Source organism: Hylobates moloch, unplaced genomic scaffold (genome assembly GCF_009828535.3).
Source record: "Hylobates moloch isolate HMO894 unplaced genomic scaffold, HMol_V3 SCAFFOLD_1, whole genome shotgun sequence".
In the NCBI taxonomy this organism is placed as follows: domain Eukaryota; kingdom Metazoa; phylum Chordata; class Mammalia; order Primates; family Hylobatidae; genus Hylobates; species Hylobates moloch.
In genome coordinates, this window is record NW_026652276.1 from 219,646,348 (window position 1) to 219,659,351 (window position 13,004).

A 13,004-nucleotide genomic window follows, 5' to 3' on the forward strand; every position below is an offset into this window, starting at 1 on the left:
ATCTCATCTGTGGTACCTTTCTTCACTGAAATCTTGAACCCCTAAAAGTCATTTGTGAACGTTCGAATCAATGTCTTTCCCACTCCTGAGTTATTCTGACTCTTCCCGTGAATCACAAATGTTCTTAATGGCATCTAGAATAGTGAGTTGTTTCCAGAAGGTTTTCTATTTACTTTGCCCAGATAAATCAGAGGAATCACTATCTGTGGCAGCTGTAGCTTTATGAAATATATTTCTTAAATAAGACTTGAAAGTCAAAATTACTTCTTGATCTATGGTCTGCAGAATGGATGTTTTGTTAATAGGCATTAAATTATCAAGATCTTAGGTGACTAGGTGCACTGTCAGTGAGCAGTAATGTTTTAGATGAAGTCCCTTTTTTCAGCAGTAGGTCTCAAAAAATGGGCTTAAAAAATTAACCTTGCCATAAACAGATGATTCTGTCATCTAAGAATTGTTCCATTTATAAACTACAGGCAGAGTAGATTTAGCATAATTTTTTTTTTTAGATCACAGTGTGCATTTTTATTCTAAACAATGGGAGAACATTGAAGATTTTGAGGAGAGTAATCTTTTTTTTTTAACCATAAAGGAAAACATTAATAAATTGAACTACATTAAAATTTAAGACATTGTGTTAATCAAAAAACACCACTAAAAGGGCAAACTATAAAATGAAAGAAAATATATGTGACACATAAAATGGGTGGAAGTTTATATTCAATAGACGTCTATAAAGAACACACAAATAACTCAATTAAAAATGGGTTAGACACTTAACGCACTGTGAACAAAATTTCTTAGAAAAGGAATTTGGAGGAAAGATACTTATTCCAGTGAAAAGTTTGCAAACTGGGAAAACACACCCTGCATGTAAAATGAAGATGCTTTCCAGAGAACAAAGGGAAAGCCCAGGGTTTTTTTTTTTTTCCTTAGTATTTATTGATCATTCTTGGGTGTTTCTCGGAGAGGGGGATGTGGCAGGGTCATAGGATAATAGTGGAGAGAAGGTCAGATAAACACGTGAACAAAGGTCTCTGGCTTTCCTAGGCAGAGGCCCTGCGGCCTTCCGCAGTGTTTGTGTCCCTGGGTACTTGAGATTAGGGAGTGGTGTCCCTGGGTACTTGAGATTAGGGAGTGGTGATGACTCTTAACGAGCATGCTGCCTTCAAGCATCTGTTTAACAAAGCACATCTTGCACAGCGCTTAATCCATTTAACCCTAAATTGACACAGCACTTGTTTCAGAGAGCACGGGGTTGGGGGTAAGGTTATAGATTAACAGCATCCCAAGGCAGAAGAATTTTTCTTAGTACAGAACAAAATGGAGTCTCCTATATCTACTTCTTTCTACACAGACACAGTAACAATCTGATCTTTCTTTTCCCCACATTTCCCCCTTTTCTTTTCGACAAAACCGCCATCGTCATCATGGCCCGTGCTGGATGGTCGCTGTCTCTTCGGAGCTGTTGGGTACATCTGCAGAAAGGCTGTCACTTCACACTAGGAAGGTTGCACAACAGCCAGGCAGAGGTGCTCCTCACTTCCCAGATGGGGTGGCCAGGCAGAGGCGCTGTTCACTTCTCAGACGGGGCGGCTGGGCAGAGATGCTCCTCACATCCCAGATGGGGTGGCGGCCAGGCAGAGGTGCTCCTCACTTCCCAGACGGGGTGGCGGCCGGGCAGAGGTGCTCCTCACTTCCCAGACGGGGTGGCGGCCGGGCAGAGGCGCTCCTCACTTCCCAGACAGGGCGGCCGGGCAGAGGTGCTCCTCACTTCCCGGATGGGGTGGCCGGGCAGAGGCGCTCCTCACTTCCCAGATGGGGCGGCTGGGCAGAGGTGCTCCTCACATCCCAGACGATGAGCGGCCAGGCAGAGACGCTCCTCACTTCCTAGACGGGGCGGTGGCCGGGCAGAGGCGCTCCTCACTTCCCAGATGGGGCGGCCGGGCAGAGGGGCTCCTCACATCCCAGATGATGGGTGGCCAGGCAGAGACGCTCCTCACTTCCTAGACGGGGTGGCGGCCGGGCAGAGGCTATAATCTTAGCACTTTGGGAGGCCAAGGCAGGCGGCTGGGAGGTGGAGGTTGTAGCGAGCCAAGATCACGCCACTGCATTCCAGCCTGGGCAACATTGAGCATTGAGTGAGCGAGACTCCATCTGTAATCCCAGCACTTTGGGAGGCTGAGGCGGGCAGATCACTCGAGGTCAGGAGTTGGAGACCAGCCTGGCCAACATGGCGAAACCCCGTCTCCACTAAAAATACAAAAACCAGCCAGGTCTGGCGGCGCGTGCCTGCAATCCCAGGCACTCGGCAGGCTGAGGCAGGAGAATCACCGGAGCCCGAGGCAGGGAGGTTGCAGTGAGCCGAGATCACGCCACTACACTCCAGCCTGGGCAACACAGGGAGACCGTCTCAAGAAAGAAAGAGAGAGAGAGAGGGAAGGAGGGAGGAAAGGAGGAAGGGAGGAAGGGAGGGAGGGAGGGAGGAAGGGAGGAAGGAAGGGATTTAGCATAATTCTTAAGGGCCCTCTAATTTTGAGAACAATCAGTGAGCATTGGCTTCACCAGCTGCATTAGTCCCTAACAAGAGAGTCAAGCCTATTCTTTGAAAGCAAGCATTGACTTGTAACTATGAAATCCTAGTTGGCATCTTCTTCCAATAGAAGGCGATTTTATCGACATGAAAATCTGTTTAGTGTAACTACCATCAGTGATTTGAGCTCAATCTGTATAACTTGCTCTAGTGTCTCCATTAGCACTTCACCTTGCACTTGCCTTCACAGAGAGGTAGGGTCTTGCTCTATATTAGGTTTTGGCTTAAGGGAATGTTGTGGATAGTTTGATCTATCCAGACCAAACTTTCTCCATATTAGCAATAAGGCTGTTGTGCTTTATCATTCGTGCATTTTACTAAAGTAGTCCCTTCAAGAACTTTGCCTGTGCATTCATTCACAGCTCGGCCGTTTGGCATAAGAGGCCTAGCTTTGAGCCTGTAACTTTCAACATACCTTCCTCACTAAGCTTCATCATTTCTAGCTTTTGATTTAAAATGAGAAATGTATGAGTCTTCCTTTCACTCGAACATTTACAGGCTATTGTAGGGTTATTTGGCCTAATTTCAATATTACTGACTCTCAGGGGATAGGAAGGCCTAAGGAAAAGGAGAGAGAAGGGGGACCATCCAGTAGGCAGAGCAATCAGAACACACATGTATTAAGTTTGCCTTCTTACGTAAGTGTGGTTAGTGACACTCTCTCAAAACAATTACAATAGTAATGTCAAAGATCACCAATCACCATAACAGATTACCAAAATGTAACACAGAGACAAAGTGAGCACATGCTGTTTGTAACTGTGCAATATATGGAAGCACAGTAAAATAGGGCAGGCCTGTAATTACATGATGGCGGAAAGCTTGCTGCGTTCTTTAATCTTTATCACGAGAATCAAAGATTCCCCCTATAACAAAATAAAATTAGAGATAGGGAATGTAAGGGGGAAAATTGGTTTATTCCCTGCTTCTTGGTGATTATGTGTAATACTGATTCTAATTTAAGCATTTTATGACTAAGCAATTTTCATCAAACTCTAGAGGCTATAAGTTACATAGGCAAATTTGAATTTGAACGTGATGGCTATTCTAGTTGTTTTGAAAATGATATCATCCCAGCTTCTTGCCTTAGCTACAAAATTTCAGTCCAAGTTTAGCTACAAACCTCATGGGAGAATATCAAATATAAGTTTAAAATTTAGTATTTATTCATATAAAGGTTTACAGACTTGATTTCAAGGAAGAAAAGCCATCTTCCCCCCACCATCTCCCTCTGACACCCCTTTGAAAGCTTAAATTATATTTTATAAAAGTACTTCATATATTGTCCCTCAAGGAAGAGATCAATATACAGTTACCTACCCCATTCCCATATATGCATTTAAAAAAAAAATCACTTTACTAATTACCAAGTAGCATACAGAAGTAAAACCAAGTTTTAAAAAAATGCACTGCAGTTCTGAAGATAGAATTCATTTTTCTCATCTGGTAGACATAGTTTTGCAGGTCTTCATTTAATTTGCTGGAAGAAAGTTATTTAATAGATCAGTAATAGACTTTTTAAAAGTCTTGTCCATTCATACTCAGTTATCTGATATTTTAGTAATAGAAGATTCTTTAATACAAAATTATTAGGAGGGAAGATCCTAGCATTTACCTTTGTGTATCTGAAGATACAATGCTAACTTTTTTATTCTAATATAATGCAGATGTCATTTAGAAAAATTCACTTTTATATATATACATACATTATATATACATTTATATGTATACATATATACATACATACATATATATGTGTGTGTGTATATATATATATATAATTTTTTTTTTCAGAGACAGGGTTTCACCATGTTGGCCATGCTGGTCTCAAACTCCTGTCCTCAGGTGATCCACCTGCCTCAGCCTCCCAAAATGCTGGGATTACAGACATGAGCCACTGTACCTGGCCAATATTCTCTTTCTAGATGGTGTTTTAGATTTTTAGTTTACCAGACTCGTTGAATCAGAGTTTCTTAGAGTAGTTGTAACACAGAATCAACACCACTTTAAAACTATTGACCAGGTTGGTTCATCCAAATTATTAGGATGCTGTCTGTGCGTGTTGTTGGAAGGAAGTTAAGACTTTTGGCATGTTCTTATAAACATTTCTAGAAGCTGTATTGGTGTCAGTCAGGTGGTTTCATATGGTAACCACTCACAACACCGAAGTAGGGGGAGTGGGTGTGGGTGTGTATTTTAAGATTTTTCCCAAAGACATGTAGCCAGTTAGCCCAGACAATTGTATGTATTGAACCTACTTGTTTGTTTAAAAGGCTATAAACAATCATGCAGAATCATTTCCCCATAGTGCTAAAACCAAGTCCCAGTCAACAGAAGAGGAAAAGTCTTCTAGGTGGATATGACTTGAATAGGAGATTCTAGATGGTGAGTCAGGTTTCCATTTATATGTATCATTATTGGCAAAATTAAGTGACGCTAAATTCCTATTCCCTTAGTGTTACGGTCTGGTTTAAATTCTAGCCTCACTACAATATTAGTGTGCTCCTTTATACAAGTTGCTCGACTTGTGTCTTAGTTTCCTCATTTGTATAAAGGATCTGATAATCCTTTTGCTTATAATTAAAAGGAAGCACACGAATCATGTAAGTCTCTGGCTTTAAGCACTCAATGACTGGATCACCTTTCCAAGTAAGGAACCTAAACAAAGCCCTAAATTCACAATTACATAATAGATCACCTAATCTGATTAAAATACATTATTACATTAAAAATAAACTAGCCTTAAAGATAGGCAAACTAGGCCGGGCACGGTAGCTCACACCTGTAATTCCAGCACTTTAGGAGGCCAAGACAGGTGGGTCATTTGAGGTCAGGAGTTCGAGACCAGCCTGGCCAACATGGTGAAACCTCATCTCTACCAAAAATACAAAAAATTAGCCAGGACTGGTGGCACGTGTGTGTAGTCCCAGCTACTTGGGAGGCTGAGGCAGGAGAATCACTTGAAACCGGGAGGTGGAGGTTGCAGTGAGCCAAGATCACACCACTGCACTCCAGCCTGGGCAACAGAGTCAGACTCTGTCTTAAAAAAGAAAAGAAAAAAAAAAAAGGAAAAGTGGGAAGGATAGAATCCTGAGACCTCTACAACTGTCACTAGAAAAAAAAGTCCTTGTTATTCAAACTACAACTTTACAGAAAGAAATTTGATATGAATTATTAGTTATTTTAACTACAATAATGCCCATATACCAAGTTCATTTCCTCTGGGCAAAAGTGGTAGTCAAAAAGACTTCAGAGTTCCCTGCATCACTCACCTGGAGGGCCCGTCCTTTGGTTTCAATGGGGAGAGTAAATGCAGAAATGGCGCATACGACACACACAGATGAGAAGAGACACAGGGCCCCCAGTATTGATGCACTCATAAGAACCTGCAAGTCACAAGAGAATTAATTTATTATGCTCCAGTCACCTCTAAACTGTTCTTTATATGAAAGAGAAAATATGGATTCACTTCACTAAGATGGTCCTTTGCAGCCATTCTACAGGCTGTACCTTCCTGACAAATTGATGTATCTGAGCCAATCTGGTGTAGTCATTTTGTGTGATTAGTCCAAGAGCAGGAACTGGTATTAACACGCATTGGCCAGGTAAGACCTCTCTTGGCACCCACCTGTCAGGCATCTCCAGAGCCAAGTTTTTGTTTTTTTTTCTTTTCTTTTTTTTTGTTGCCCAGGCTGGAGTGCAGTGGCGCGATCTCGGCTCACTGCAAGCTCCGCCTCCCGGGTTCACACCATTCTCCTGCCTCAGCCTCTCCAAGTAGCTGGGACTACAGGCGCCCGCCACCACGCCCGGCTAATTTTTTGTATTTTTAGTAGAGACGGGGTTTCACCGTGGTCTCGATCTCCTGACCTCGTGATCCGGCCGCATCGGCCTCCCAAAGTGCTGGGATTACAAGCGTGAGCCACCGCGCCCGGCCAAGTTTTGATATCTGGAGAAAATGGGGGATCTGCCCGTTTTCCCACCCCCTTTCTCATACCAATTCAGCTTGCTTAACTTCTAACTCTCACTTCATGCTATATCCTCTCTCTGCCAAATATCCATTATCCCTCCAGTCCTAACAGCATGAAACAGGCGAAAGTGTTTTCGGAAGAGATGTTATCTCAGAGTCTCTGAAAGGATTGCTAATGTGTCTTGTCTCCGGTTATGGAGTCGTGTAACACCAAAACTCTTTGGTGTCAATTTTTCCACAGTAACTGGGTTTCTGTCCATCTGTACACATGTTTTGGTCTGGATCTTTTCACGCAGATACTGGTAATTCAGATACTCCACCTCATACTTCAGTTTCTCTTGGTCTGTATTCTTGATAGTTCTCCATTAATCTCACAATGACAGTAAAGTATGAAGTGGTTAACCAACAGCAAAGCTCTCTAGAATCACAGAATAACGTATTATAATTTAGAGAGACCTAGAAACCATCTGGCTGAATACAATTTCTTCCCTTTACAGATGAGCCTACTAAGTGACTAGTCTCAGTAACTACTTGTCCAAAGTCATATACAGATCCTGACACACAGCCTAGTGTTACCACCACCACTTAGGTCCCCTTATGATACACAATTTGAGAGTGTACCTCCTGTGTTTCAGGGCCACTGACTTCCAAAACACTAAATAATTCCACTCACCGTGCAAACAGAACCCACAACATTGATCTCACTAATTATTTTGCAATTGACCTAGCAAGCGACAGGTACTATGCTGATTTTGTCTCCCAAAATAATTACAATTTTCCCCAAACAGGAGTTTGTATAACGTCTGCGTGTGTGTGTGTGTATGTGTGTGTGTGCGCGCGCGCGTGTGTGTGTTTACTGCTGGAAGTCTCGAAAGCAAGCTCAGAAAAGGGATAGAAACCAAAAGTCCAGGCAGTCTGAACTAAGATCAGATCATGCCATAATTAGGCATGTGTCTAGATTCTGTCATTATTGCTACTTCTATTACTGGACACCAAAATTCTCGCCATCACCAAAATTCTCGCCACCACCAGAATGAATCCTAAACTGTCCCCATTTTACATCCTTTACACCACATTTAAAGTCCTGGGTGGTGTGAGACCCGGATGCGTTGACTTTGGGTCACCTAACTATGCTCCAGCAGCCAGGGTCAGGGAGTGTAACTGCCTAGGCTTTTTGGCTTCCCTGAAGCTTCGTAACAAGACTCCACAATCCAGTAGATGTTACTGGGTATTTTTCCAATAAATTCTACCTAAGTTTACTAAAGTCAGTTTCTATTGTTTGTAAGCAAGAACTCTGAGAAATACCTGATTATAAAGATCATCTTGGAAATTTGTTAAAATGCAGATTTTTGGAGACCGCTCCAGATTTACTATATCAAAAGGAAAGAGATCTGTTGTTAATCTCTTCTTCTAAAAAGCAGCCCAAACCAGGAATAGAGAGACATTACATAATGATACAAGGGTCAATCCACCAAGAAGACGTAGCTATACTGAAGGTTATACATCAAACAAAAGAGCTTCAAAATACATTCAGCAAAACTGTTAGAAACAGAAGGAAAAATAGACATCCACAAATAGTTGGAGACTTTAATACTCCTACCTCAACAATTGATAGAACTATTAGACAGCAAATCAGCATAGAATTTTATGACACCGTCAGGCAATGGGATCTAACTGACACTTGTAGGAGAGTCCACCCAATAACAGCAGAATACATCTTCTGTTCAGGTGCCCACTTAACGTTCACCAAGATAAGCCATATCCAGGGCCCTAAAACGAACCTCAAGAGAGTTAAAAGAATTGAAATCATAGAGTGTGTTCTAGTCCTAAAAGGATGTCAAGCTAAGAACAGGTAACAGCAAAATATCCAAACACTTCCATGTAATCCATGCGCTAAAGAAGTCTCAAGAAAAATTAAAGATAGATGGAATGGAATGAAAACACGACATGTTAAATTTATAGGACACAGCTAATAGGAACAAAAATAGAATACTTAGGAACAAACTTAAGAAATGTATAAGAAAATTATAACTCTACTAAGTACATTAAAAAATCTACTTCAGTTCTTAGGCAAATACAATCTTGTACAAATATAATCTTCACCAAAACAATCTGTAATTCTAGTAGAAATTAAAATCCCAGCAGGATTTTGAGAAAAAACTAATTCTAAAATTAACTTGGCTGGGCAGAGTAGCATGCACCTGTAGTCACAGATACTCAGGAGGTTAAGGCAGGAGGATCACTTAAGGCCAGGAGTTAGAGGCTGCAGTGTTCTATAATTGCACCTGAGAACAGTCCTTGTAATTGTACTCCAACCTGGGCAACATAGCGAGATCCGTCTCCAAAAAATAATAATAATAATAAGAGATACAGAAATGTCAAAAGACAAATTACAACAAACTTTTTAAATAAACTGGATTCTTTATGTGTAAAGTTAATTTGAAAGAATTAACACATAAAAAAATTAGGCAACTTCTGAAAACGTGAGGGTATAGGGAGTCAGAGAGGTTATTTGCCTAGGAGGAATTAAAGTTGCAATCATTAGCAGTGTAGTGTCGGTGCTGGAATAAAGAAATCAGTAAAGCAATGAGTCACAAAATAGATCCAAGTATCTATGGACATTTGGTTTATTGTAACAGGGAAATGTTTAATCATTTGAGGGGTGACACTCAAGGATGACTAATGGCCTAGGAACAGCCAGCTAGGCATTGTTTTGTTGCTTTTTCATCATTTTGTTGCTTTTTAGAGCTAGATCCTTACTTCAGGCCTTATATATAAATAAATTATGAAAAAATCGATTTGCCAGGCATGGTGGCTCATGCCTGTAATCCCAGTACTTTGGGAGGCCAAGGCAGGTGGATTACCTGAGGTCAGGAGTTCAAGACCAGCCTGACCAACAAGGTGAAACCCCTTCTCTACTAAAAGTAGAAAAATTAGCTGGGCATGGTGGTGAGGCTGAGGCAGGAGAATTGCTTGAACCCGGGAGGCAGAGGTTGCAGTGAGCTGAGGTCACACCACTGCACTCCAGCCTGGACGATGGAGCGAGACTCCGTCTCAAAAAAAAAAAAAAAAAAAAAAAGGAAAAAAAATCAATTTAAAGTTAGATGAAACACTGAAAGCCTCTGAACTTTCAATTTTTATAAACATTTGCAGAAATATGAACAAGTGATGAAGGCCATTTAAGCCTGACAGAAAACAAACACCTTAAGTGAAAATAATTGGTAAACTGACTACATACAAATTTAATATTTTGTTTGCCAAAAAACTTGATAGTAAAACCAAATTAAAACAATGTAAAAACATCTGTAGTATGATGATACATGGCTAATAGCCTGTAGAAAAATTGCAAATTACATTAAAAATTTAATAAAATATGAAAAGACAGTAAATGAAAGCTGCTCAAGTTGATTAATAATGAACAAAGTGCAAATTAAGACAAGATATAATTTATCGTTCACCAGACTGAAAAAGGTTTAAAAACTTGCTATCCCTGGCCAGGCACAGTGGCTCACATCTGTAACTGTAGAGCTTTGGGCAGCTGAGCTGGGAGGATCTCTAGCTAGAGCCCAGGAGTTCAGGACCATCCTGGGCAACACAGGGAGACCCTGTCTCTACAAATAATAAAAAAAACTAGTCAGACACAGCGGCACACGCCTGTACTCCCAGCTACACAGAAGGCTGAGGTGGAAGGATCGCTGGAGCCCAGGAATTTGAAGCTGCAATGAGCCATGATTGTGCCATTACATTCCAGTCTCGGTGACAGAGCGAGACAGTGTCTCAAAAGAAAAAAAAAAATGCTATCCGTTTTGGTGATGAGGAAAAGAAACAGATGCTTGTTTAACAATGTGTTTATAGAACTAAATAGACATTTCTCCAAAGAAGCCATACAAATGGCCAAGAGGTATATGAAAATGTGCTCAACCTCACTGATCATCAGGAAAATGAAAATCAAAACCACAGTGAGATATATCACCTCACATGTCTATCACAAAGACGAGGTAAGCTTTGGCGAGAATGTAGAGAAAGGAAACTGACTGTCAGTGGTAAAGCCACTATGGAAAATCCTATGGATATTCCTAAGGAAGTTAAAAGTAGTACTACCAGACGATTCAGCAATCCCTCTGCTGGATACGCACCCTAAGAAAATAAAATCACCACCTTGTAAAGATATCTGCACTCCTACCGCAAATGCTCATTGCAGCATTATTCACAGGAGCCAAAATATGGAAACAACTCAAGTGTCCACCAACAGATGAATAAAGTGTGACATATACATACAATGAAAGAAGAGTCAGCCTTAAAAAAGAAGGAAATGCCATTTGCTACAACCTGAATGAGCCTAGAGGACATTAGGCTAAAAACTAATAATAAGAAGCCAGGCACAAAAAGACAAATACTGCATTCTCTCTCTCATATGTGGAATCTAAAAAAGAAAAAAAAAATCGGATACATAGAATAAAACGGTGGTTACCAGGGGTAGGGGGAAATGGGAAGATGTAGGGGAGAAAAAAATGTTTCTAATAAATTATTATACTGAGAAGTGCATACTTTTAAAAATATAAAACGTAATTTGATAAGATTGGTCATCCACTTTTAAATGTACACTCTTTGGACCCATAAATTATTCAACAGACTTTTTCTACAGAATTCTGCTTTTCCCTCCAGCATGCTTCTGAGTCCCTGCCTTACTTCCCACGTGTCTCTGCCCTATTGTAGAAGCTCTCTCTAACCACCTCATCACCAGCTCCTTTCCCTGTTTTATGTTTTCACAGCGTTAATCATATCTGATGTATTAACTGACTGTTCATCCCTTGTCCGTTCTCTGCTAGTATGTAACTTCAAAGAATCAGACCTTGACTATTTTAAAGTGTGTGGAACATAAAAGGGTTCAATAACTGTATCTTAAATGATTAAAATAGTTGCACATAAGCTGGGCATGGTGGTGCATGCTTATAGTCCCAAATATTTGAAGACCGAGGTGGGAGGATCACTTGAGCCCAAAGTTTGAGGCCACAGTGAGCCATGATCACTCCTGTGAATAGCCTCTGCAGCCTGGGCAACACAGCAAGACCCCATCTCTTGAAAAAAATACTTGCATGTGGACAAAGGCCTGTTGTGCCTAATGTTCAGTTTCCCATCACTTGTAAATAGCAGAAAAAAATAAAACGGAAACAATGTATTCATTGACAAGGTGATGGCTATCTAATTATGGCACATCCATGCCACAGAAATCTATGCACCTACTTAAAAGAATGAGTGAAATCTACATGTACTGACATAAGATTATTAGTGAGAAAAGGCAGTGGCTACATATATATATATATATATATATATATGTAGATGTGTTTATACACAGACATATCTACATACATATCCACACAGATGTAGCTATATACTGTAAAGAGGTGTCTGACTCCATCTGACATTTGCTGATGGCCTTTAAGCCTCACTCCTCCCCCTTCCTTTTGTGTTCCACATCTGGACAAGCTTATGAGAAAGCCTGAGTGCTCCTTCCTTTGGTGCCAGCAGGAGGTTTAAACCACAAAACCCCTGCCCTCGCATAGGCACCCTCACCCCGGTTCCACCCCTAACCACAGTCCCCTTCCCTTGCTGTCTCAGGCCATTTCTGACCTGCTTGAGAGGTCTGTCCTGCTCCCCCAGGACCTCAATTTTGTAAAATAAAGTAAGATACCTTTTTATGCCCTCTTGGTGTATGTGTGTGTCATCATCAGTCTCAACAACTGAACCAAACTTTGAAAAGGGGGTTATCCATCTGCCTCTGCAGGTCACCATAACACAGATATATCTAGATAGATATACAGATATTCATGGAAGTAACTGTATCTACAGATACACATGCATCTGTATATAATACATGTAACATGTATATAAAACACACATCTATATATACATACATATCCACATATATACAAATATGACTGGAACACACACAGACATGCCCAGAGACACAAAATATATGTATATGAAAGCATCTGGAAGAACTACAGTGATTATCTCTGGTAATAAATTACAGATAATTTTCCCTTATAACTTATAGGTCACATTTGACAGTTTAGAAACAAGCAGCCTTCCAAATTAATCCATTTTGGGGATGTCTTGTGATTTGATGGTGACATTCTGTCTCCAAGTAAAGAATCTTATGGTAAATTCCTCACATTGTTGATGTACTGATCAATGTGTAAACTGCTGACACTGAATAGGATGTGGATGTATTTTAAGATTAGCTAAAGCAGGCCGGGTGCGGTGGCTCATGCCTATAATCCCAGCACTTTGGAAGGCTGAAGCAGGTGGATCAATTCAGGCCAGGAGTTTGAGACCAGCCTGGCCAACATGGTGAAACCCCTTCTCTACTAATAAAAAATTAGCTGGGCATGCACCTGTGGTCCTGGCTACTCAGGAGGCTGAGGCACAAGAATTGCTTGA

The 13,004-nt window shown here is 40.9% G+C and overlaps 1 protein-coding gene across 1 annotated transcript in view; it reads right to left on the minus strand.

Moving 5' to 3' along the window:
• Positions 1–3,999: 3,999 nt before the first annotated feature.
• SVOPL (SVOP like) overlaps positions 4,000–13,004 on the minus strand; it is a 78,689-nt gene continuing 69,684 nt past the window's right edge. The window contains exons 13-14 of the mRNA XM_058442340.1: positions 5,866–5,979; positions 4,000–4,073 (exon numbers count right to left, since the gene is read on the minus strand). Coding sequence (XP_058298323.1) covers positions 4,062–4,073; positions 5,866–5,979 — 126 coding nt within the window. The 3' untranslated portion in view covers positions 4,000–4,061. The remainder of the gene's footprint in view (positions 4,074–5,865; positions 5,980–13,004) is intronic.